Source organism: Myodes glareolus, chromosome 22, assembly GCF_982192425.1.
Source record: "Myodes glareolus chromosome 22, mMyoGla1.1, whole genome shotgun sequence".
Taxonomy (NCBI): Eukaryota; Metazoa; Chordata; class Mammalia; order Rodentia; family Cricetidae; genus Myodes; species Myodes glareolus.
The window spans coordinates 61,668,715-61,695,415 of NC_142047.1; the positions used below are offsets into that span (position 1 = coordinate 61,668,715).

The window sequence follows — 26,701 nt, forward strand, 5'->3', positions numbered from 1 at the left end:
CCAATTCTTTTACAGAATGATGGGAGGAAAAGGTAGAATCCCTGGAAACTAATAAGCCATTAATTTTAACAACATCCACCGAAAAGTATAGGAAAGAGAAACAGACCTGTGACTTTGCCTAGGATGAGTGACCTTGCTGTCCTGAATTCAACTTCTGGGGAGAAGCTATAGCTGAAGAGTTGTTGGTCCACCTGTAGAAAAACAAAACAACACCATCAGCCCAGGTTTTTATACGGCATAAAGCAAAACTTTTGTTAAAAACTTTACAGTCTCACACAGGGTAGGTTCCATTCAGGGATTTTCTTTCAAGGGAGATTTGAAGTGTCACGGAAGTTGTTCCACAAAACAAATGAAGTTCCCTTTCTTTCTTCCTTGTAAAATAAGATCTTTTATAGATTTCTATTTCCTTGGAGATCCTATAGACCTATTGTCGAGTATTTATCTACCTACTGAGAATTTCTCACCCAATTCCTCACTGACAGCAAGTAAACAGAGAAGCCCATCTCCTACCTGCAATGGCACAATAAATGGAACCCAACATTTTCACTTATTCCTCCCCTTTCACTCCTATAGCCACCACATCTTTCTTCTCTGAGCTAACCCTGACCTGTTCTTGTGTGTGGACTGCAGGGCTTCCTATTCATGAAACAGTTTGGTAAATACTGGAGGAAAGCTGCACATATTGTTACCAATGAGAGACACAGCTGATTGTGTCACACCGGAGGCTCAACAGAAGTCACTGCTGGATTCTCCAGGGCTTTATTTTTAGGGTCCTCCTTTAGTAATCACCTCTGACTTCACATACCACTGAATCTGGCTTGCTTCCATCCTCTTCCTTCTTCTGTGCTACACCATAAATCAATTTCCACTTTTCTCCATCTAGTCAGATTCAATAGATTTTTCCAATCTCTATCACTTTGGAGAAGAGTATACATCTGTGTACTTAAAAGTCAGGGGACAACTTCAGGTACCATTCCTCAGGTGTCTTTCACTTTTTGTCTGAGACAGAATCTTATTTTGGCCTGGAACTTCATCAAATAGCCTAGGCTACCTGGTTAGCAAGCTCCCAGGGATCAACTTGTCTCTATCTCCTTTTTCAACATCACAGAGAATACAAGTATGTGCTTGTCAACTCTCCTAGGTTGTTATAATGCTTCTGGGGTCTGAACTGAGTTCTCATGCTGACAAGGCAAATGCTTCATCAACTGAACCCTGACTCCTGTCCTCCAATCACCACTCTGAACTTCTAAATTATTCTATCCTCATCATTTCCTAGTACATATGCTAGAAAGAAAGACAGACAGTAATACAATGGGGTGAGTGAGTCTGCTTTAATCAAATGGATTAGGACTAATATCTAAGCTATCCACCCAATTTGTTTTTTTTATTACTTTCTTTCTATACACATCTACTAAGAGTGACTCTCTTTAGGAACCTCCTGAACTTGTCATTTATCCTGTGACTTTAGTACAAACAATAATCATTAATATCTGAATTAATACTACACTACTGCTTTGTGAATTAGACCATAATATTTCTTATTTAGTAAAGAATATAAGAAACTTGACACAAATGCATACTTCCAAATGCCTTTCTCCTTACAATGCTATAACATAGATCAACCTAGTGACAGATAACTCACAAAGACGAATAAGTTAGCCAAGTCACACATTATTATATTAACAGTTGTCTGTGGTCATGTAGTTTCTGGAACTTGGAATTCCTCTCTATTTCTTTAAGTACCCAGACTTGTCTACCTATCCTTGAAAAGGCAATTTGAAAGTTCAAATTAGGATCATGGGGACAGTGAGGAGTCTTGTGATACCATTGGCTGAGTGCATTGATGAGCACCTGTACTTTCTCTCTGGCTGGTAGGCAGCATTCCTGAAATGTTCCTTACTGCCTGAGCAGAGACTAAGGATATACCAGGGTCTTGCTTTATGCTTTTGTGTAACATGAGGGCCAGCTTGTTGGGGTTTCCGATCCCGCCCGGTACCCAACAGCCGGCAAATCCCAAAGAGAATCACACACAGAACTCCATAAGGTTATAAACTGATTGGCCCATTAGGTCAGGCTACTTATTAGCTCTTATAACTTATGTTACCCCATTATCCTTATCTATGTTAGCACATGGCTCCATACCTTTCTCAGCGTGACAGCTTACATGTTGCCTCTTCAGTGGTCTGTACAGGAGTGGCAGAGGAACCTCTCTGCTTCCCAGAATTCTCCTGTTCTCATTGCATCACCTCTATTTCCTGTCTGGTTTTCCCACCTATACTGCCTGCCTGGCCAATCAGCGTTTTATTAAAATATGATTGACAGAATACAGACAATTCTCCCGCATCACTTTTGTTGTGTTTCTTTTTTTTTTTTTTTTACTTTAAACAGCGTTTTCCAGATGAGGAGAAAGAAATACAGATCTGCTTGAGAGTGGTAAGGATGGTCCAAAGGAATAACATGCCCACCTTCCTGAGCCAATAAACTGACTTAAGGATAAACACATAAAGTTTCTGCTCTAGTCTTTTCTGCTGCCTTCAGCACTTTACAAATAGCAAGTGGTTGCTTATTATTGACTATCAATTGATTGGTGAAAATACATAGACCGAGAAGGGAAACACATACATCTTACTGCTCACTCTGTGTTCTACTTCCCTGTTTTTATTTGTGAAAAGCACAGAAAATAAAAAGGTGCTAAAAACGTTATATATAAAATGCTCTACAGGAAATGCCACAGTTTTCCATCAAGGCTTCATTGAAAGTATAAACAAACAAAGCTTGTAAGGGTAGCTCAATCAGTGAAGTGTTTGTCATATGAGACTTGAGGTTGTCCTCTGGCCTCTACATGGTACCCACACACAGTACACAAGCAGGAGGTTACCATTACTATTTCTACCATGCACACTTCAGCAACAACATTTCCCATCCAAACAAGCTCAAAATTGTGACCCTCTACTCATTTCAGGAATATTGTTACAGGTACTAAGTTAATTTCTGAGGGTATAGGAATTATTTGCATGAAGTATTCAATAATTATTCCTAAACATACATCTAATTAGAATAACTAGTAATCATTCTTCCTCACACAATCCACACTAAAATAGTCTCTAGTGCTGCATACTGATAACCACTGAAACTCTCTCCATGGTCCCCCTATAAAATGTTCCAAGGACATAGAATCTATGTCTGATTTCGGTCTCGTGGCATTCAAGGCGCTCTAAAACACATCTTTCCATACAAGATCATAGATAATTCAAAAATAGAGAGTCGACCCAGTATATTCCAAAGCTTAAACCCAAAACTCATCCCACTTGTCTTAGTTTAGTAATAAACTTGACACAGCCCAGAATCACCTGGAAAAGTCTTAATGAGAAATTGCCTATATTGCATTGACCTGTGTACATAATTCTGTAAGGAATAATCTTAAGTTAATTGATGTGAGAAGACCTGTCCCACTGCAAGCAGCACCATTCTCCAGTCAGGGAGTCCTAAACTGTATGACATTAGAAATCAAGCTAATCAAGCAAACAAGTGATCATAGATACATTCACTTCTCTTTGCTCTTGAAAGTTCAATGGACTAGTTGTTTTTTTTTTTTTAACTTTCTGTCACCTTGACTTTGCTCTTATGGTGAACTGTAACCTGGAATTAAGAGCAAAAATAAATCCCTTTTGCCTGTAGTTGGGTTTGTCAGGACATTTATTGCAGCAACAGCCATGAAACACTCTCCCTTTAGGTTGTGATGAAAGAAGGGTAATCTAGACTTTGGCTGCACTTTATATTCCGATATGCCCTGCTCTGCTCTTGACTCTTTATACAGAGTCACTAATCTTTCAGAAAGCCTACCGCACTCTGTTTTCTTAGATAGCTATGCCTGTGATCACACAAATCATTGTTTTCTTTTTTATTGATTTTTATTGAACTCTACATTTTTCTCTGCTCTCCTCCTTGCCTCTGCCCTCCTATTTAATCTTCTCCCAAGATACACATGCTCCCAGTTTACTCAGGAGATCTTGTGTATATCTATTTCCCATGTAGATTAGATATATGCATGGCTCTCTGAAGGTCCTTTTTGTTGTTTAGGTTCTCTAGGATTGTGAATTGTTGCTGGTTTTCTTTGCTGTAGGTTTAAAAACCACTTATGCATGAGTACATTGATAATTGTCTTTCTGGGTCTGGGTTACATCATTCAATAAGATGTTCTCTAGATCCAAACATTTGCCTGCAAAATTCAAGATGTCATTATGTTTTTCCTTCTATGTAGTACTCCATTTTGTAAATGTATCACATTTTCCTTATCCATTCTTTGGTCGTGAGGCATTTAGGTTGTTTCCAGGATCTGGCTATGACAAACAATGCTGCTATGAACATAGTTGAGCACATGTCCTTGTGGCACAATTGAGCATCCTTTGAATATATACCCACAAGTGGTACTACTGAGTGGTGTGGGAGAATTGTCTGTATTCTGTCAATCATGTTTTAAATAAATGCTGATTGGCCAGGCAGGAAGTACAGGTGGGTCAACCAGACAGGAAGTAAAGGCAGGGTGGTGAAAACAGGAGTATTCTGGGAAGCAGGAAGCTACCTCCACAGTTCTTCCCAGATCACCGAAGAAGCAAGATGTGAGCTGCCCCGCTGAGAAAGGTACTGAGCCATGTGGCTAACATAGATAAGAATAATGGGTTAATATAAACTACAAGAGCTAATAAGTAGCCTTGGCTAATGGGCCAATCAGTTTTATAACTTATGGAGATCTCTGTGATTTTCTTCAGAGCTTGCCAGCTGTGGAAAACTGGGCAGGACGTAAACCCCAACAAACAGGCCCTCATGTTACAACTGGGTTTTGAGGAAGGTCATTTCCTAATTTTCTGAGAAATTGCCACACTGACATCCAAAGGGGACTGTACCAGCTCACATTCCCACCAGCAGTTCTGGAGCATTTCCTTTACTCCACAACCTCTCCAGCATAAAATTGAATCATTTAAGAACCTTCTCTGTCTTCTCTACCCAGCCAGCGCTTCCTTGTGGTCAATGCCCACTTTGTACTAGGAAGTGAGTCGTGATGTGTAGAGGAGACCTGTTCCTTCCTGAGGGTTTCTACATCACTTGTTTCCTCCTCACTCTAAGACAACTCTATACTACAGTATAGGGCTGGGGATAGAAGCTCAGATATGTGTGATAGAGAAGCCTTGGAATGTAGGCTGGGTGGAAAATGAGAATTAAAATACCTGAACGGAAAGCTCATGCCCCTCTCGGCTAATCTTCACCTGATGTACCCTTCTGTTGGCCAAGTTCTCTGTGCTGATGGTGAACACATGACTTTCTTCCTTGGTGAGCCGATAGCGAACTTGTAAACTTCCTTGAAAGCAAAAAAGTAGGGGAGGATTAGAATTAAGAATAGCAAGCAACACAGAAAAACAGGATTACATTGTTCATGAATTGTTTCTGTTTTCTGGGCCTCAATGACTCAGCATTAAAGATTTTTAAGATTCATAAATTCATTGGAGTTGAAATATAAACTTCTGAATATAGCAACATAAGTGTGTCTGTGTTGTTCTTGTTTTCTATATGTGCTGTTTTAAATTACAAGTCTAGTTTGAGATCATTATGGTGACATAGAGTTATAATGTCAGCACTTATGAAGTGGATATTCAGATTTTAGGAAAGCGGGGTTACAGAGTGAGATCCTGAAAGATGGAAAAAGGGGATAGAGAGGAGGAAAAAAGGAAAAGGGGAAAAGGGGGAGGAGGAAAGACAGAGAAAGTAAGAGGACCACTTTGACAAGCACACCCACAGACGAGTTTTGTAACTGGAATATGGAAACATTAGCATGACTTGGATATTCTCATGGCATGGTTCTCTCAAAATCAGCTCCCACTTCTGAGGTTGAGGAAGAAGAAACTTACCTGTTTTTATCCACTAATGTGTAATGTGATGTTTCCAGTTTGAGTGAGTTGAGTTTGGGTGTGGTTAAGGCTCGGTGACCAACCTAAACTTGCATGGCAAAATTCAAATTTTGCCAGGAGAGTGTTTTTCAAGTAATTGTTTGCTATCCCTGGGGTCAGGAAATCAATCCACTGAGCCTCAGAGGCTACAAAGCGAATGGAAAATAAATGGAATTTTGGAAGTATGTGAAGGTATATGAAGGACTTTCTTCCTTGCCTTTTTCCATGGGAGCGGAGAGGAGAGGATTGAGGGAGTGAGGAAGACAGTGTTGCAGCATAAACAGAATTGCTACTTCAGTGTGATTTCCATTTTCAATCTGAAAGCTACTCTACATGGAAAAAGTGACGTGGAAGACAAACGTTCACTGGCTTTTTTATCGCACGCATGTTTTCCCATTTCTCCTCTTTAACATGGCTAATGGCCTCAGTTGCTCTGTCCACTCTGAGGGTTCATGAGCACTGTATGTACAGTTGGAATCTTCCTCATACACAAGAAGTTCTCTCCCATAGTACACACAGGAGCACAAAATGCTGAGAGCAAAGTACAGCATCATATTCTGAGGGCATTATGGAGAAAAGTACATTTACTCAAATTTGGGCCAAGAAGTATGGTTCTGATCCATCCCTGCACATTTCCCCATTGCTTTTATCTTCCTCAACAGACTCATTTTTCTCATTGTGGACAACCATAGGAAGACAACAGGGCTTGTTGTCAAGATTGATATTCTTGGTAATCATGCCAGTACTTGCACACTCTTTGCCTTTCTCTGCCTCTTTCTGAGACTGTTAATATTCATTGTCTCTCTCTTCCCTTGGGTTCTCTATCAACACACTCCTTTCTCAAGCCCATACAATGGTAAACACTTTAGATTTACAGTTCCAAGGTAGCAAACTGTCACAGGGAATGCACTATCAACATAACAAACTAAATAGGCTAAGTCCCAGGTCAGAAGCACATTGAGAGTAATGCATCATACCGCATTTTTTCCCACTTGTTCTCATTTTTCTCTCTAGTATACATTAGTAGTGTTGTGCATATATGGGATACCTTTTCTTCATGAATTTGGGCAGAAATTTGCTGTTTATAATATGGAAATTAAAAATAAAAATGATTTTCGGGATGCAGTTATCTCCTTTTTTCCAAATATGTTCCTTAAATAAATGTTTGTAACAGAATGCACTCTGATCCCCAGCAAGTACTGCATAAAATTTTAGTGGGTTCTTTTAATGTTGATACACTCAAGTTTTATATATATATATCTTCTTTTTTCTTCCTTTTTTATGCCTTTGAGCCAAATCTATACCTTTATTCCTTTCTGCACATGAGAGCTACACAACAGTTATTATCAATACTACTCTAAAAATATAATAGTTGGACCTAGTGAGATATCTTAGCAGGCAACAGTGTTTGACGACTGCATTCCATTCCTGGGTTCCACGCATAAGAAGGAAGAACTGGCTCTGAAAAGTTGTTTTCTGATTTCTACACACACGACATGGCACACTGTGCACTCATACAGAAACATACAATGAATATATTAGTATGAAAAAACTCTTTAATTGAAAATAATAGTGTGAAACTTATACTAAAACAAACAAAATTAACTAGAATTAAACATGGTGATGAGGATCCTTTTTCAAAAGAATCACATTCACATTTTAAAAAATGCCCTTGTCAAGCTGAACATAATTACATTGCTTGCCTTACTAAGCAAATTTATTATGACTGAGTTCCTGCCTTCCGTGTTCATCTAGAAAGTTCTTTTCTTTTTCTTATTTTACAAATATAAGAAAACAAATGAAAGTTTTAGAAACTGAAGAACTTCTTAATGTATTCATTTAATAGATTTTAGAGTCAGGTGTAGAAACTATGGCTAGGTGGTTACAATGGTCACAGGTTTCCTTTAGAATGCAATAGACCCAGTCAGCCCGTCAGCCCTTCCCAAAGGGGTCTTCAGTGAGAAGTCTTCACATTAGGCTCCTTTCCCCATCCTTCAGAATTCAGCCTGATGTTTCTCTCGGGGAACCATAAAAACATAAAACATGGTTTAGAAGCCTTTCTAACAATGAGTACAATAATGGCCCTCTGGTTTCACAAAACAAACTAGAAACAATACACCTAACTTGAGAACTACATAAGCCATTCATAAGCAAAACCCCTTTTCCAGGGCTTGTATCCACACTGGCTTGTACAAGTGACTGTTAGATGCAGTAATATATTTATAAAATTCTAGAAGACCCATAGATTTTCAGAAATACAAATCCATGGATTGGAAAAATAACTATCATAAAATGCCCACGTTGTTCAAGAGGAACTACAGCTTGACTATAATACGTATCCAAATTCTAGTGACAATATTTAATAAAATAAAATTAATAAAATGGATCTTAAATTCATATGAAACCATAAACGACCATAAAAGATAAAAAAAAATGAGATGCAAAAACAGCAGAAAAAACCCTAAGGAGTAAACAGAGGTTTGAGAAACAAAAACAAAAACTATGGCGATGGCATAGAATTAGACACCTAGATCTATAGAACAGAATAAAGAGTTCAGAGCTAAATACACACACACAAAGAAAAATACCCAATGTTTAAAATATTGATGTTATTCTTGAGCAATTGATAGATGTATTCTGATTATATCCACTGCACATTGACTCTTCTAGCACTTCCCAGACTACTTCTTGACAAGTATCCAAGAACACCCAAAGGGAATGGACTGTCTCTTCAGTAAACAATGATAAACGAATTAATAAAGCTCACACTAAAGAACAAACTGGGATTTATTTTAGATCGCATTCAGAAGCTGACCTAGAGATTACTAAAAGCTAAACGTTATGATCTAAATTATAAAGCTCCTAGAGAAAAACATTTCTTGAAAATATGAGTCCACAATTGAAGGCTGTAATAGCCAAAAGAGTGGGACTGCATCAGACAGAGATGCTTCTTAGTCTCATAGGACGAGGGCCATCTAGGTCAGCTAGGAAAGCAGTGCTGCACAACCCAAGGGAGAAGGGAGAGAACAGACTTCTGGATGCTGTCCTCTGTTCCTCAAGTTCATCTTGGTACACACACTTACAGTTAATACCTACTTCATAGGACCACATACACACAAATAATACATGAATTAAATATCATTTAAAAGGCTACTTTAAAGCATGCAAAACAGCCAGTATAACAAAATGATGACCCAAAGAATGGGAAAAAATCACTTCCAAACAGATTATTTAACGAAGAGTTTATTAGTATCCAAATTCATAAAGAATGTACTCCTCAATAGTCATACAAAAGAAGCAACCTTGATAAAATGAACATCTAAATTGATATTTTCAAAGATACACACTACCTAAAGGGAATAAAAAGTACTCAACCTATTGCCAGTGGTAGCATATACCTTTAATACCAGCACACATAAGGCAGAGACAGAGGCAGGTGGAGCCTCTGTTTAAGCCCATCCTGGTCTGCAGAGTGAGTTCTAGAATAATCAGGCTGTTTTCACGAGAAAACCTGTTTTGAAAAACACCATACAAACAACACAAAAAGTAAAAAAAAAAAAGAATAAAAAACAAAACAAGAAAAGTGCTCAACTTTCATCAGAGAAATAAGACTCTAAACCGTATTGAGATATGGAATTACACATATTGGCATGAGCATTACTGAAAAGACAAGAGACAATAAGAGTTTGCAACAGAATGAAGAAAGTGGAACTCATGTAGAGTAAGCATGATATGTTTACTATATAACTTTTTGAAAACAAGGTGAATGTTATTATGCGAGTTTTTAAGACATGTGATTGATGATGGCTCAGTTGATAAAGAACTGAGTTTTATTTCAAGGAACTAAGGAGTAGACTGAGAAACTGATTTTTCCAACTTGTTCTCTGCCTTCCACATGTGCACTGTGACAGCATATGCAAACACACACACACTCACACAGAATCAGACAAATACTATATTGAATATTTTAAGATGGAGCTTCCATGTGATTTAGCTATCATATATATGTAATATTGTATATAATATATATATATATATCCATAGATAGTTAATAAAATGAGCATTTCAAAGAAATACCTGCAGCCCCCATGCCTTTCTGTATAAGAGACACACTCCAAATATTACAGAAAACCCTAGAGGTTTGTTGTAGATTGAATGAAGGAATTGTGGTTTGTGTATACAGTGTCTTGTGAAAAAGAAGGACACTTTTCCATTTGTGACATGACTGGGCCTAGGGGCACTCTTGTAAGTGGGAAAGGACAGACACAGAAAGACAGGTATCGCAGATTCTCACTGACATATGGTCTCTGAAAATGTAGACCCACAGACTCCATGAGGAGAGTGGTGGGTAGTACAGGGTGGGACAATCAGAGATGTTGGTCAAAGAGCACGTCTCTCCAGCTATAAGAGGAAAAACAGTATTGAGAACATAATACTTTGAGATCTGGAAATGAAACAGTATATTACTTTCTATACATATATTTAATCTTCAAAATAAACAATTTTGAAAAAGACACTAGTTTATAATTAGAACCTGAATGAACAACCAAATTTCCCAAGGAAGTTTTTTATAAACTCATAAACTGCAATATTTTTATAATTTTTTATGAATTCCCCATGATGACAATTAGAATCTCAGCTTGAGACACTGCCACTCCCCCACTAGAATAAAAATGAATACAAGGACCCAGAACCTCTTTCCATTTATGTGTGGTTTCTGCTGTGGATAAGAGTTCCAAGAAGGCAGGATGATAGTCACCAGAAAGTCCTAATGAAGTACTGAATTGGTATTTACAGACATTGGTGTCTGTTGGAACAGGAACAATATACACTGAGATAAACTGCAATATTATCAAAGGGTTGTATTTCTTTGGGTCAGGAATCAAGAAATGTTACTATTCTACCATGGCTTAGTCATACTCCCTGTGTCTCCCATACAATTATATGGAAAGGAAAACAACTTTTTTCTTTCTTTTTTACTAAGTAATTTATTCACTTATTTTACATCCCAACTGCATTTTCTCCTCACTCTTCTTTTTGCATTCCTTTGCCCACCTTCTTTTTGACCCTCCACCCATTAAAACGCTCCCCTCTGCTTCTGTTCAGAAAGGGACAGGCTTCATATGAGTGTCAACAAAACAAGGCATATCAAGGGGAAGTAGGACTAAGCTTCCCCTCTTGCCCTAAGACTTGGTAAGGCAAACCAGTATGAGAAAGAGATTCCCAAAGTGTCAGGAACATTCCCTGCTCCCACTTCTCAGAGTCCCACATATAGACCAAGCTATATAACTGTCACACAGATGTAGAGGGCCTAGGGCATTGCCATGGGACTCCTTAGCTGTCAGTTCAGTATCTGCGAGTTCCTATGAGACTAGGTTATGGAACTGTTCATTTAACTGAATCACTTATTATAGAATCATAATTTATTTACTCTGTAAATACTGAATATTTGTCAATCTAAAGAAATAAGATAGGGAACTGGAATGACAGCTTAGCACTTACAAGCATGTGCTACTTTCACAGCAGACGCAAATTCAGTTCCGAAAACCCATGTGAGGCAGCTTGCAACTGCCTGTAACTCTAGTTCCAGAAACCTGATGCCCTTTTCTGGTCTTTGAGGAAACCTGCACACATGTGCATATGCACACACACACACACACACACACACACACACACACGCACGCATGCACGCACACACACACACACTATTAAAATGGAAAAAATCTTTAAAAACAGAGTGAGATTATTCTGCTTTTACAAAATCTAATATTTGGAAGCCTATTGTCAAAGCTGTATTCTGTGGAAATTATGGCCACCTTTGGAGCAAAGGTAAACATTAAGGTTTTTTCACACAATTTCTATCTTGCACCAGGGAAGGGCAGGGTAGTTGGAAGAAAGTCTGCCACCCAGTTCTTTGAGACTTCCTTCTAAATTAGTAACCTCAATGCTCTGAGCTTCCGTCATCCACTCCGCTCTTATGGCTTTCTTGGGCTCAATTCATTCCTTATTCAAAACATCCTGGAAAATCCTCAGAGGAAGTAATAAGCGGATGCCAGGCCTGCAGCACATTCAGTAGATGGGCTCCGGTTTACTTTATTCAGCCGTATTCTGAGCACTTTAATAAGAAACAATTATCTTCTTCTATTTCACTGCTTCTGTTTACGCTAGTACAAAATATCCCGGTACCTGTCTTACCTTTAGCTCAAAATGTGTTTGCATAGAATCAAGTTCCATTACTGCAACTGAATGCAGACCTCTTGTCTCCTTCTGTGGCACTCTGTTCTTACCTATTTCCTTATGCCCTGTGTCATGGAATAGGAACCTTTCATGAATGACAGGGGACAATGCTGAATGATGAAATTAAGAGTTTCATTATTTTTAACTTCTCACTTTACAAATACTAGGCTTTCACAGTTGATGTGACACAATCTGAAATCATCTAGAAAGATCATCTTAAATGAAGAAATCTCTAGATCTGCTTAGCCTGGAGGCATGTCTTGGGGAGGGACTGTCTTCACTTAATTGATGTGCCAGAAGCCAGCCCTCTTCAAGTAATACTATTTATGAGCCAGGGACCCTGAATTGTATGTACAGGTGACAAAAAATATCAAATGATGAAGAAGACAGGACATTTAATTCTCTTTTCTCTTGACTGTAGATCCAGAATAGTTTCATTCATCTGTGTCTGCAATGATGGGCTGTGATGTAGAACTGTATACTATACCAGTCCCTTTCTCTCCTAAGTTGCTTTTTGTCTGGGTGTTTTTATTACAGAAACAAAAATTAAACTAGAACAGGTGTGAACAAATCCAATCCAGCTCCCTCTTTAAGACTTATGCTCTGTGCTTAGTCCACATGCATATGAGATACAGGGTCCAGACCAAATTAGAATTCGCTTCCATTAAGACATAAACATTTCCCCTATTTGTGTATGATTTATATTATTTGCAGGCAATATTCATTAGAACTCAGTGCAGTAATTACTCTTTGAAGTAGTCCCAATGAGGCAACTTTGTGAATTTCATATTATGTTTTATGATCCAATTTTTCTTGACTATAGCCACTCTTCATAACAACACTTAAAATTTGTAAATATTTGGCAATAATGTCATTCATGTGTGTCTTTGAATTCTCTTTGTTTCAATGGCCACAGATAATGATGGAATGAAAGACTACTAGGTGACCACCTGAGACCTCTTCGCCTGAATGGAGAAATATTGCTCATATCTACTCCTTTTCGCTCACAAGGATCTCCCTCCCGTGTTCTTATCTCTCTTTTGTCTTGCCAAAGGTTCATCATTTGCAGACCATCTATTGACATGTTCCATCCAAGGGGAACAACCCTCTGCATGTACAGAATCATAAGCACCAACTCATAAAATCAAGGCACCAGAAAGCAATGGAGAGCCATCAGCAGTCCGTACAAGGGAATCAGAAGGCATACCCAAAGATTACTGGTCCAGGACTAGACAAGAAATTCATAAAAGGTGTTTAAGAGCAAAAACGTTCTGAGTTAGTGTCTAGAAGACCATGGAAAATTTAGCAATAGAGGATTGCAAAAGGCTTAGTCTGTAATGTACTTTCTGGAAAAGCATCAGAACCTGCTTTTGTTAGTTTTTTTGTTCTTTTACCAGCATCAATATAAAAAATGGGCACAGCATGCATACCTACAAACTCATTGCCAAACATGAATACCTAGTTATCTGACAAGTCAGCCTACCCACCGAAAAAGCTTCAATTTTTAGGGAATGCTGTTTAATAAAGGAGCATGAGGAAAGACATGGAGGAAGACACAGACTTCCACTACTGACCTCCAAATTCATACACACATGTGCACATTCACACAAACATCTACACATGCATAGCATATGCCTATATACATATAGACATGTCAAGTACACAAGATAAAACCAGAATCTTTTACTAGAGAAAAGAATATTTAAAAATCATGGAGATAGGGATACTTGGAGACAGCTAACTGGGTAAAAGCACTTGTGCAAGAATGGGGACCCAAATTTGAATCCTCAGCACACACATAAAATCTGAGTATGGCAATAATTGCATATAGTCAAAGGACACTGAAGGTACACAGAAAGGTGGAAGTTGGGATGTCTGTTCAGTCAACCTTGAATTCAGTAGGAAATCATATCTCAAGGTAGAAAGTGGAGGAAGAAAGCATCCAGTGTTTCTTCTCATCTGAAAGTATGAGTGTAAACACGCATGTGCACACACAGGCCAGTCTATTTGCAAATACATCTTTAATTGGAACTGGAAAGGGGATCAGGTTTGACTTTATGCCCTTCCTGGAAGACAGAATGAATGTCAAGGTCTCAGCCCTTCCTTGGCCACCATTGTTGCATTCATCACACTAAGCTGGAATCTCTGAAGAGTTTGAATGCAGGCAAGTTGGAGTTGCAGCTGTGTAGTATCATAGAAGACTGATTTACACACAACTAACTTTTCTAAACAGAAGCCTGTAGTCTTAAACAGAGGAATGAGAAACTACTCCTTTGTCTTTTCATAGAAGTTTGATTGAAATTAAGTTTGATTGAAAATTAAGTGAACAATAGGGAGAAAGGAATGGAGTAAGTGTGTGCTTGGATGGAGGGTAGGAATGTATTTGGAGAATAACTGGAAGACAACATCTAGAACAAATTTTGAATATGAAACCAAACTGACCTGAGGGATGCTATTAACTCAAACTGTGAGCTTTGTAAAAGGCCACCATTTAATGTCTGTTACTCAAGAGAGCTCAGTATGAATGGTAGCTCTGAAAAATCATTACCCTATGTTCAGGATTGTAGTGGATGGTAGTCAACCCACTGAACAATCAGTCCACATGAGAAGGAGCTGAATCCTACTCTAATTTAATAACATTCTCTGAAGCACCTCAGTATTTAATATGTAGTGTTCTTTAAGAAAGTTGTCTTAATGTAAGGTTTCTATTGCTGTGATGAAACACCATGGCCAAAGAAAAGTTGACAGGAAAGGGTTTATTTTGTTTACATTTTTATATTTAATTGAGATTCCCTCTTCTAAGGCCACTGTAGTTTATATCACACTGACATAAAGTTATAACACAAAATTGAGCTCTTGTCAACTGAAAATAAAAACACATCACTGGCACAGTCAGGTCTCGTGGGAACTGCAGAGGTCATAAAGCCAGCACAGCTGCTTGACAAAGATTCAGCAAGGCTGAGCTGCAGGATAGCTGCCAAGGACTTTTTTATGTCTGCCTGTTGCATACTTGAGGGACCTTTAATATTTGTACAATTTGGGGGTATTTTGGGAACTCATCAAAAATTTCTTATGAATCATTTATTCATTTTCCCAATAGTGAGTGCTACTTCTAAAGGTTTCCTAGGAAAGTCCTGAACATATTACCTCTCATGCTTTTAGGGAAATATCCTTATCTACTCGACAGTCTTCCCTGTGTCTTGGAGGTTGTGACACACAAAAAGAAGCCAGAGGTCTCTTCATGAGGCTGTGAAATATTCTTAAAACATCTGTCCCTGTACTTACTCAGGATCAAGATCATCAACACAAAATAAACTTTAAAATATCAACAATATTTGATGAGTTGGAGAAGTTGCCCACAGATCACAGATTACTAGACTCTTCCCACTATATGCTCAGGCAATTATGTGCCAAATACAGCAACAAAGTTAGATTAGCTGAAGTTACTTCAGCCCAAAGTGGAGACTTACATTGATTGAAAAGAATGATACAGAAACATGATAAAAGAATTAGACGTCAAGACCTCCTTTTCATAGAAAAGTTAGATCATGCAGAGTCACCGTGATCAAAGAACAAAAGAGTGCCAGAATTAGACATATAAACCAATTCTATAAAGATATAAAAACATAAACATTGTCAAAATTTGAATAATGACGCGACAGCTTTGACCTGAGGACTTTTATTGAGCACTCTGTCCGTTAAGAGTTGATAACATACTGTTTGGGACACGGCAATCTGCCAGAACCGGCGTAGAGAATTCATTTTGTTTTACTGTTCCTGAAGCCACAAAATCACTGTCACATGACTCTGGATTCCTAAATATTGGGTAATGGGGTTAATGATGAAAAATAGTTATAAAAGCTAAGTGTTTATCAATGATAGTCAAAGTTGAGGGGGAATTACTGTAAAAGGTAACTCTTTTCTGTCGTGGTTTCTCAAGGATGACTAAAAGCTATGTAAGAGGAAGTGAAGCGCACATCCAAAACCAAACATGATTTAATGTATGTTTCGGCACAGTATGAATCTATACCTGCTTACTGCATTCTATATAAATAAACACTGACTGCTGGTCAGTCAGGCTGAAAGATTCTCCTGTTCATCATTCCTGACTCCTTCTTCCCTCACTGACTCCTTACATCTTTTTGGGGCCAGTCACCTGCTGGTGCTGGCTCCCGGTACATCACCATTAAGCCACAACCTTTCCTTTCACATTCATCCCCATGAACTCATATTTTTTTTTAAAAAAATAGCTTCAAAAAGAATAGGAAAGAAATGGGAAGAATAGGAGGCTAGCAAGGAAAAAATGGGATAGCTGAATCTGAATTCCAATAGGACAAAAGCAGAACCGTACAGCATATCACGTAGGGAAAACATGGCGGCTGGAAAAATTCCATAGTTCTGTAGTTTGCTAATATAGGAAAAGCATAATGGCTGGAAATACTGCGCAATTCTACAGTCCCTCACTGTAGGGAACGAGTGGCAGGCTAAGCTCTATCTGTAGTGGCTGGAACAGAAAATGGCGACTGTTCACATCTCAGTAGATCAGAAAGGAGAAAGAATAAACAGGACCTGCGTTAAGGTTAGGGGATAACCTTCAAAGCTCTCTGTAGGAAACCTAGGTCCTCCCTCCCAAAGGTTCCATGACTTCCCAACGCATCACTATGAGAAGATTCAGTGTTCTCACATATAAACTTGTTGTAGGCAGGTGATAGTCTATGATTCATTTTAGAAAATTTTCAGATCAATTCTTCAATCTCAATTAAAAGATACTCTCGGGTAAATGGAGCTGGTAAGTGATAAAATAAAGAATTATGGGTAGAAATCAGGAAAGACAGGATAAGAGAAATACTCATTTAGACATGATGTGCTGGCAGGTGGTACCCATGAAAACAGATGAAACACCTTTAACTCTAGATGTTATAGTCAGGGGTAATATGGACCTAGCGTGGTTTGTAGTCCCCTCTCACAGGACTCAATATCCTTGCCCATCGCACCTGGACCTTCTTCCAGCTTCCTCCTACCTCTACTGTCTTTATTTTCCCAAGTCATTCTCTTTGATGGAGTCAACTATTCCAAAATTAGCAAGCAAATCTACCATCAGATCTCAACTGAAACATTTCTTCTCTAGAAAATCTTTTCCTGCCTCCTTGCCCTCCTCCATCTTGAAATAGGTTCACACGGTATTAAAAAAGTAATAAAGTGTTGTGTATTCTCTCACTTGAGGCTTGACACAGTATTAAATTATGTTTCTACTAGGATATATATTATATTAAAATGTGATCCTTTTAATGCAATGTGAGCTCTAGGAGATCTGAGATTATGGCTCTTTCTTTCATTTTTGCTTTTTTCTGTGTTGCTTAGTACTTAGTAAAGATCAATATAAAGCAATAATACAATATGAAGGAGGAAACAAAAAGGTTTCACCACAAAACATAAAGTAACCTCATTTTCCATAGAATATTATTAATTAAGTAACTAGCAAGAAATGTGAGACAGTGATTTTGGAGAGAGGTGGAGACCAAAACTGCCAATCTAAGAACCATGCCCAGTAGTATCCTATAGATACATAGTATGACATTGCCATAAAGTCATGTTTCAAGGTCAATTTCAGGTTAGCTCCTACCAAGTCATCAGGCTAAAGTCTGACTATGCTTTATGAGATCACAATCCATGTTCTTCCGTAAGACACTGCTCGCTTATTTAATAACAGAATCACTGTAGAGCTCTAGGGTGTGCTGGTTCCATTCAAATCTTGAGCCTATACACATATTCATCAACAATGTTTTTCTTCTAAAATGATAAAATGAAGAGTACTGGCTTTAACTCATCAGTTTGGGTCAGATTCCAGGACCTCAGGATACTGTATACACGGCAGGAGTCAGGCACACAAGCACCCAAGCATATTATCATCTGGCTGCAAAGTGAATATCCAGTTCATAAAATTGTGCAGAATAAAGATATCTGAAATACTTTGCATTGCAATGATCATTTTGAAGACTGTTTTTATCCTCTCTGATGCTACATCTTCAGCAATTCAATAAGGGACCAAGATAAACACTGCATCTCCTTCATCACCATTATCATTACATTCACCATCATCTTTATCTTCATCCTCGTCCAACAAGATGTCTTGGCCTTGTTCCTTCGAGTCATCATTTTCGTCACTGTTAAAATGATTCTGAATAGAGCTCAGTTAACGCCACATCACATTTAAGGGCTCCATTCACACCATGGGGATTTGGAAAAGAAACAAGTGTAGTGCAGAACACAGAGGACTGCCTGCAGAGTTATATCTCATTAGCGACTGTGTGTGCACACTTTGCTGGGTAGGCAGAAGCCTCGCAGAATGCTCAAAGGCCTAATCTTCATCTAGGGTTTAGACTTCAGTGCTGTGAAAGAAAACTTTAAAAGCAGATAAAATACTAGACTGGTTTATGTTGAAAGAAAGCAAAGATTCTTGTTCATTTATGTTTTAATGGGAAAAGTGACTAAAATTCATTTGGCAAATTCTAACTCAATTGTATTTGAATTCCATGGTAAGCAAAGAATAACCCTCATATCTCTTTCCCCCTTTTCTCTGGACAAGAGAAGGACAAAAAATAGAGCATACTGTGAAGCAGAGGACACCTTATTTGCATTCATTTCATCTAGAAAATTCCCTGTGCTAGCACAGAGATCGTCTTTCAGTCATAGAGATGGAGTTAGACAGTGAGGTAATTCAAAGGCAGTTCATTAGTTCCCAATTGCAGAATCCTTGCCTATGCTTTAAACTGTCCCACCAATTCATCATTGTAGCTGATCAACACAATATGTAATGTCCAACAGTTAACAGAGGGCCATTCATAATTTTCATACTAAAAGTCACTTACTGTCACCTCCATGAGCTTAAAGCCTCAGTTTACATAATCATTCTCTCATGTATCCAAGATTCACTTTATTGAACTGTCCCTGATGATAGTTTGCAATGTTTTCCCCAAGGAGATTACGTGTGTTTACTTTTGCCCTTTGGCAGTTGAGGTGCTGTTACTGTTAGCATGCTTAGAGAGACAAACACTTAAGTTGTCAGTGATGGGTGTCTTAGAAATCCAAGGTATTATTTATTGTTTGCAATTAATATTTGAAAAGTGATTTGAAGTCCCCAGGGAAATCTGGAATAGAAACAAAAGGTGTGTGCATAATTAGTCATACTTCAGTGGGAATTACAGCTTCTTCGGAGAAGAGTGTATTTATATATTGATACACACAAGATATTAAATGATTTCAAAACAGCCCAGAGCATAGTCTTGTCTGGCTGTAGGCTGAATTCATTTAAAGACTGTTCAAGAACACAGTACAAACTAATCATAGGTATAAAACATTGCAAGCTATTCTCAACTTCAATGTCCACAACAGACTTGCACAATTTATCACAATTGCACCCTAGCACATTGAGGGGAAAGGGACATTGTAATACTCAAGAACATGCAGGAAGAATTTAGATATCATGATGAGGAAACTGTATCAGAAATCCTCTCCTAATCATGAAGTGGATTTCCAATTGTTTTCTCTCTAATTAAGTACATAGTATTTGAGGCATTAAACATATACCAGTGGATCTCAATATTTCTAATGCTATAATCCTTTAATACAGTTTTTATGCATAAAAGTATTTTGTTGATACTTTATTGCTCTAATTTTGCTACTGCTATGAATCATGATATAAATATTTTATATGCTTGATATCTGATATGTGATCCCAAAAAAATTTTGATAAACATGTTGAGAAATGCCAACCTATACAGATGGATATGATATAAAACATATAGGGGGTGGGAATTAATTTTAGAGACTTTTCTCTAAAATTTACACAGAGTATTTTAATCTCGATATTTGCTCTGGCATGTTAATTTCCAGAAAATGTTAAATACAATAGTATTTTTGTGAGCATAACAAAGCACCTTGGTAGTATTCCTTCACTTTGCTTTAGAACTTTTCATGAGGACTAAAATAAGACTAACTTCCTTAAATCTGTTTTTGGACATTAACTTCCTTATAGTCATTGTCATGGCTAATATTGCCAACTTGACAGGATCTAGCATTACCTAGGAGACAAACCCCTGGGAAGCCTGCCATGAAGTATTTAGAGTGAGCCAACCGAGTCAATGCAGGGTTTATATTGAGCAAACTGAGGAGGGAAGCATTCTAAATGTGGTGCCACCATTCATGGGATGGGATCCTGGACATGGAGTGAGCTGAGCATCAGTATTGATCCCTTTCTGCTTCCTGAGTGCAGAGGTTATGCTGCTGCCTCCATGAACTCCCACCATGATGGACTGTACACTAAAACTCTGAGTCAAAGCAAACTGTTCATTCCTCAAAGTGCTTTAGTTAGGAATTTTGTCATGGTCATGAGAAAAGTAATATAATCATTCTCTGAAAAAAATAATTTCCCCAGGATTACAACTTACTTCTTTGTAATTTCCCTGTACTTAAACCCAGCTCTGGCTCATCAGCAACCACAAAACAAAAGTATAGTTCCCTCGCAGAAGATAATCACCTCAGTTCCAACTCCTCCTTTTAGTCTGTTTTATTTCCACTAAGATTTAGTGGGAGCAGATGAATATTGTCTGAGACACTAAGGTCTTCTTTTGATTGCAATATGTATGGTAGGGATCCAGAGATAGCCCCATGAGTTTGGTCAGGTAAAAAAGAGGTAAGCTCCTTGGACCTGGGATCCCAAATATAATCAAGTTTCCTGTAAACTCTAATATGACTCCCTTAATTGAAATATATTCTTCCCTGATCCCACATTCATCCTTCCTCCCTTCCCCCCACCCGGTCAACCGAGCTTTCTCCATTCCTCCCCTACTCCCTTCTCTCTAACCCTCTCCCCTTCCAACAACCCTCCCACCCCCCCCCCCCCCATGCACCCAAGGTTACCTGGGACTCTTGACTATTTCCTACCTCCTGGCGGATAACTAAATAATCTTCATCAGGTTCGTCTTCTTATTTAGCTTCTCTAGGATCACGAATAATAGGCTCAAAGACCTTTAATTATGGTTAGAATCCACTTATGAGTGAATACATACCGTGTTCCTCTTTTTGGGTCTGGCTTATCTCACTCAGTAAAGCGTTTTCTATGTCCATCCATTTGCATGCAAAATTCAAGATGTCATTATTTTTTACCGCTGAGTAAAACTCTAATGTGTATATGTTCCACACCTTTTTTAACCATTCTTCTATTGAGGGGCACCTAGGCTGTTTCCAGGTTCTGGCTATTACAAATAGTGCTGCTATGAACATAGTTGAACAAACGCTTTTGTAGTATGTTTGGGCATCTCTAGGGTATATTCCCAAGAGTGGAATTGCTGGGTCCTGAGGGAGGTTGACTCCCAGTTTCCTGAGAAACCGCCACACTGATTTCCAAAGTGGCTGCACAAGTTTGCATTCCCACCAACAATGGATGAGTGTTCCCCTCATTCCACATCCTCTCCAGCATAGGCTATCATTGGTGTTTTTAACTTTAGCTATTCTGACAGGTGTAGGATGGTATCTCAAAGTGGTTTTGATTTGCATTTCCCTGATCGCTAAGGAGGTTGAACATGACCTTAAGTGTCTTCTGGCCATTCGAAGTTCATCTGTTGTGAATTCTCTGTTCAGATCAGTACCCCATTTTTTAATTGGGTTAATTAGAGTTTTAGTGTCTAGTTTCTTGAGTTCTTTGTATATTCTGGAGATCAGACCTTTGTCTGATGAGGGGTTGGTGAAGATCTTCTCCCAGTCAGAAGGCAGCCTTTTTGTCTTACTGACAGTGTCCTTTGCTTTACAGAAGCTTCTCAGTTTCAGCAGAGGAGGGGGTGCCTGAACCGGCCTTGGCCCGTGACCATACTGATGAATATTTTGCTTATCACCATAGATCCTTCATCTGGCGTTGGATGACGATACAGATGGAGGCCCGCGTTGGAGCACCGAACTGAGCCCCCCAAGATCCAAATGAGGAGCAGAAGGAGGAAGAAAATGACGAAGGACTGCGAGGGATACTATCACCCACTGATACAAGGGGTCGGATCTAATGAGAGTTTACCAAGGCCAGATGGACCGTGACTGAACGAGCATGTGATCCAACCAGATTCTCTGAATGTGGCCGGATTTTCTGAATGTGGCTGGCCTGCAGTCTTTCTGAAAAGCCATTGACAATGACACTGGGACTGGTTTCCTCTGCATATACTGGATTTTTGGGATCCAGTCTGTTTGGATGCTCACCTTCCTGGACCTGGAGGGAGGGGGGAGGAACTTGGACTTCCCACAGGGCAGGAGACCCTGACTGCCCTTGGGGACAAAGAGGGAGGAGGAGAGGGAGGGGGGGAGTGGGAGGGCGTTGGAAGGAGGGGTGTAAATGGAAACTTTTTATAATTTAATAAAATTACTTTCAAAAAAAAAAGAGGTAAGCTGTCCTTGATGGTATGAATTCTGAAATGTCATCAGCCACCTCTGCTTCTTAACTACAAGATAAGGGTATTAATGTCTGCTTCATATAGATATCTGTAGATTTTGACAAAAGATGAGACAGGAGCCTTGAGTCACCAACTATAGGTATTCATTGGATAGTTTTATTGTGTTTTATTTATTTGTGTGTATGCATGAATATGTGTATATTAATGTGTGAATGTAAGCTTGTGTGTGTGTGTGTGTGTGTGTGTGTGTGTGTGTGTGTGTGTGTGTGTATTTGTCTGTCTTCTGTGCACATGCAATGTAAAGAGCTTGCAGTCAGCCCCCAACTCTATGTCTCTACTCTCTGTTGCTGGGATTACAAGTACATGCCACCACGACTGGTTTAAAAATTGTTGCTTCTGGGAATTTCATTTAGATTCTCACGTAGATTTGAGCTAAAAGAAAAAAATCTTTGTCCATCTGCATAGATGTGATTGAGAGTATTTGATTATTTCTTTTTTATGTGCATAGTCACTTATTTTTAATTTTTCTTCATTAAGTATTTGCTAATCATAAGTCAACCCGAAGCTGATAATAGGGCTGAGGTGATGACTCAGTGAGTAAAAGGCTGTCTTGTAAGCATGAGTAACAGAGTTCAGATCCCCAGAATCCACGTAAAGCTAGACCATTCACCTGTAACTCAGGAACTCCTGCACCAGGCAGAGAAGCAGCAGCATGAGCCTCTCAGAGGCCAAAGGCCAACCAGCTCAGTGTATGAGTACAGACCTAGAGACCCCGTTTCAAACAAGGTGGAAGGTGAGAGGCCACACCTGAGACTGTGCTCTGAACTCTGCACCTGCAGTGGAGAAGGTGGTAGGTAAAACACAGAAATAGACCCATTCTCTGCCATCATCATGGTTTCTCCCTGGGTTCCCTCAGCAGGATACAGAACAACTGCTGTCTGTTACTTACAGATCATGCCGCTACCAGCCCCTGCTCCTATTGCCACTCACAAGAAATATCTTCTGACAACTTGCACGGGCTTCTGCTACAGCACCTCTCCTTTATAGCCTGGATATTTAAACACGAACTACCTCTCAGTGTGTGAAGCAGCTGGCTAAGAAGCCTGTGCCGTAATTAGCATCTTCTCCCTGGGGAATGTGCTCAGTAAATTCACTCTTCCGAGAAAGTACAGCTGGTGAGATGAAACAGCAGAGCTAATTGTCTACAATTTCATCTTTAGGGGAAACTTGTGAAGGCTTGTGTATACACATGCCTCTTGGAGGGGCTCATTGATATCACAGGTATTAGAGGTCAGGTTCTCTCTGAGCCAGACTTTCCTAAATTACGTTTTGCAGAGGCCATGCAGACAGATTTATTTTCTTATTGAGCTATATTATTTTCTGTGCTCACCTCCTTTCCTCCCCTCTCCCTTTGCCCTCTCCCAGGATCCACACACTCCCAATTTATTCAGGATATCTTGTCTTTTTCTGCTTCCCAAGTAGATTAGATCCATGTATGTCTTTCTTAGGGTCCTCATTTTTGTCTAAGTTCTCTGGGGTTGGGGATTGTAGGCTGGTTTTTCTCTGCGTTATGTCTAAAATTCACTTATAAGTGAGTCCATATTATACATGTCTTTCTGGGTCTGGGTCACCTCACTCAATATAATGTTTTCTAGATCCATCCATTTGTCCTCAAACTTCAAGGTGTCATTTTTTCCCCTGTGTAATACTCCATTGTGTAAATGTATCACATCTTCTTTATCTATTTTTCAGGTAAGGAACAATTAGGTTGTTTCCAGATTCTGACTATGACAAATAATGCTGCTATGAACACAGTTGAACCTTTTGTCAACTACAAGGTTCTATGTGTACCCTGTCTTCAAAGACTCTCAGGTAGCCCATTATGTTCTCACATTCAATATATAGCGAAGGGTGACCTCGAACTTCTGATTTTTCTGCCTCTACATGGAAACTGCTGTGATTAAAGACAAGCACCACCCTGCCCGGTGTACATGATGCTGGGGATGAAACCCAGGATTTCTCATAGGCAGGACAGGGTCTTTACCAACCCAGCCCCAGCACAATCTGTTTCTTTATTGAGGAAAAGTTTATTTAAACCCACTTTGTCTTATTTTCCTGTATGGTGGTTTGGGATGATCCTGTTAGCATCTACCACAAAGAATTACAAACCTGAGCATGTAGCAAGTGCTAGGTGGCTTTATTACCTGCTAAGTCTCTGTTTATGCACAAGGCTTATGGCAAGTCTTTCTTAGACAATTCCTAAGCAAATAATCACACTGTAATAACAGCAGGTCATTTCTCAGGCACATTCAACTACATATGCACAGTTCAAAGAGGACTTGAAGGTTTTTTTTTTTTCAATTTAAGCCTGTTTTCTTTGGAATGGCTTTTTGTTTTCCTAGAAATTCTCTCCTATAGATCACACAGGCTTCAAACTCATCATGCAGCTGAATATCACCACAAAATTCTGGGCCTCTAGCCTCTCCATCCCCAACAAATGTCAGGCCTATATGATGTACCACCATGGCTGGTTTGATGGGGATCATCCCAGGATAGCCTTACACCAGAGCAGCATCCCTGGGTCTCAAATGGTTTCGCAAATGTTTGTCACAGAGGAGAGAAACAATTCAGACACACTGACTAGGGTGTCATGTGATATTTTGGTATTCATATAAATTGTCATGTGATATTGCAGTATCAGTACATAATATGTAATATGTCATGTGTTATTTCATTTATTCTTACACATTTTGCAACTTTTAAGTCAGTTTAGGTAAAGCGTACACCTCGTTCGTCATTCTCCTAAAATGAAGACATTTGCTATCTTTTCTTGTAGCTTTGGGAAAGTCACATTGTATTATAATTTGTAGTCACTGTAATGAATGCCATACAACTGACCATCTTATACATTCTAGTACCCACTGGTCACTTTAGCCTTTATGCGTCTGTAGTCTTTCCCATTGTTCCATGCCGCTTGCTCTCCCGGTATCCAATAAACAATATTCTACTTTCAGAGAAAGTAGAAATTCCATGAGTTTAACATTTTAGATTTCACACATATACAAGATCTTGTGGTTATTGGTTGGCTAATTTCACTTGCTATGATGAAAATTGTATTGGTTATTCTTGTGTATATATAGACATACATGTCCTTATGCATGTGGTGTGTCAGTGTGGGGTATGTATATGTACATATGGAGAACACAGGTTAGACAAAGGCTGTCTTCCTTGATTGTTCTTCACCTTTTTATTGGAGACAGAGTCTCTCACCATACCTGAAGTTCATGGCATCAGTTAGAATAGTGGCCGAGCCAGCTCTAAGAATCTGCCGCCTCTAGGTCCTAGCACTAGGGAGAGAGACAAATGATATTATACCCAGCTGTCTTATATAGATGCTAGTGATCCAACTCAGGTTTTCATGTTTCTGTGCTAAGGACTTCACTGACTGAGGTTTCTCCCAGCCCTTTATTAATTACCTTTGTCTAGTGCTACCAAATACCTGACAAAAGAAACTAAAAGGAGAAAATGCTCTTGACTTCTGAGACACTGTAGCTCACAATGGCAGGAAAGTCAGGCAGCACACCCAGTACATGTCTGCACTGCCCAAGGTAGAGGTCCCTTCATTTCAAGAAGCAGGTATAAAAGACTGGATCTTTCACAGAATACACAGGGTAGATTCTCCATCAATCAGTCGCCCGTTCCTAAAGGATCCACAGCCTCAAAACTGTGCTACAAGTTGGGACCAATCATTGAAACTGAGAGCTGGAGGGACACGTTCAGATTCAAACTGTGACACAGACATTGCTATCAAATTTTATGGCTGTATTCTCTGAGAGAGTAAATCACTCTTGCAAGATTATAGCACTGGTGATAAAATGTTGATATTCTTCCTAACAGTTGGAATGACATCTCAGTCGTTGCTTGAAAAAGAAATTTGGAGATCACATGGATGCTCTTTGCTTAAACGTTTATAACAGACTATAGGCAATTAGAGGCAATGAGACTAGTGGCAACTATAGGTAAAAATTTAAAGACCATTGCTTTCAAAGAGCCTTGATCAGAAATAATTGATAGCAAGAAAAGTATGGG

At 39.0% G+C, this 26,701-nt stretch overlaps 1 protein-coding gene across 1 annotated transcript in view; it reads right to left on the minus strand.

Moving 5' to 3' along the window:
- The window catches only part of LOC148118628 (contactin-associated protein like 5-1-like), a 901,008-nt gene that overhangs the window by 60,873 nt on the left and 813,434 nt on the right, over positions 1 to 26,701 (minus strand). The window contains exons 20-21 of the mRNA XM_087900698.1: positions 5,226 to 5,356; positions 107 to 191 (exon numbers count right to left, since the gene is read on the minus strand). Coding sequence (XP_087756824.1) covers positions 107 to 191; positions 5,226 to 5,356 — 216 coding nt within the window. The remainder of the gene's footprint in view (positions 1 to 106; positions 192 to 5,225; positions 5,357 to 26,701) is intronic.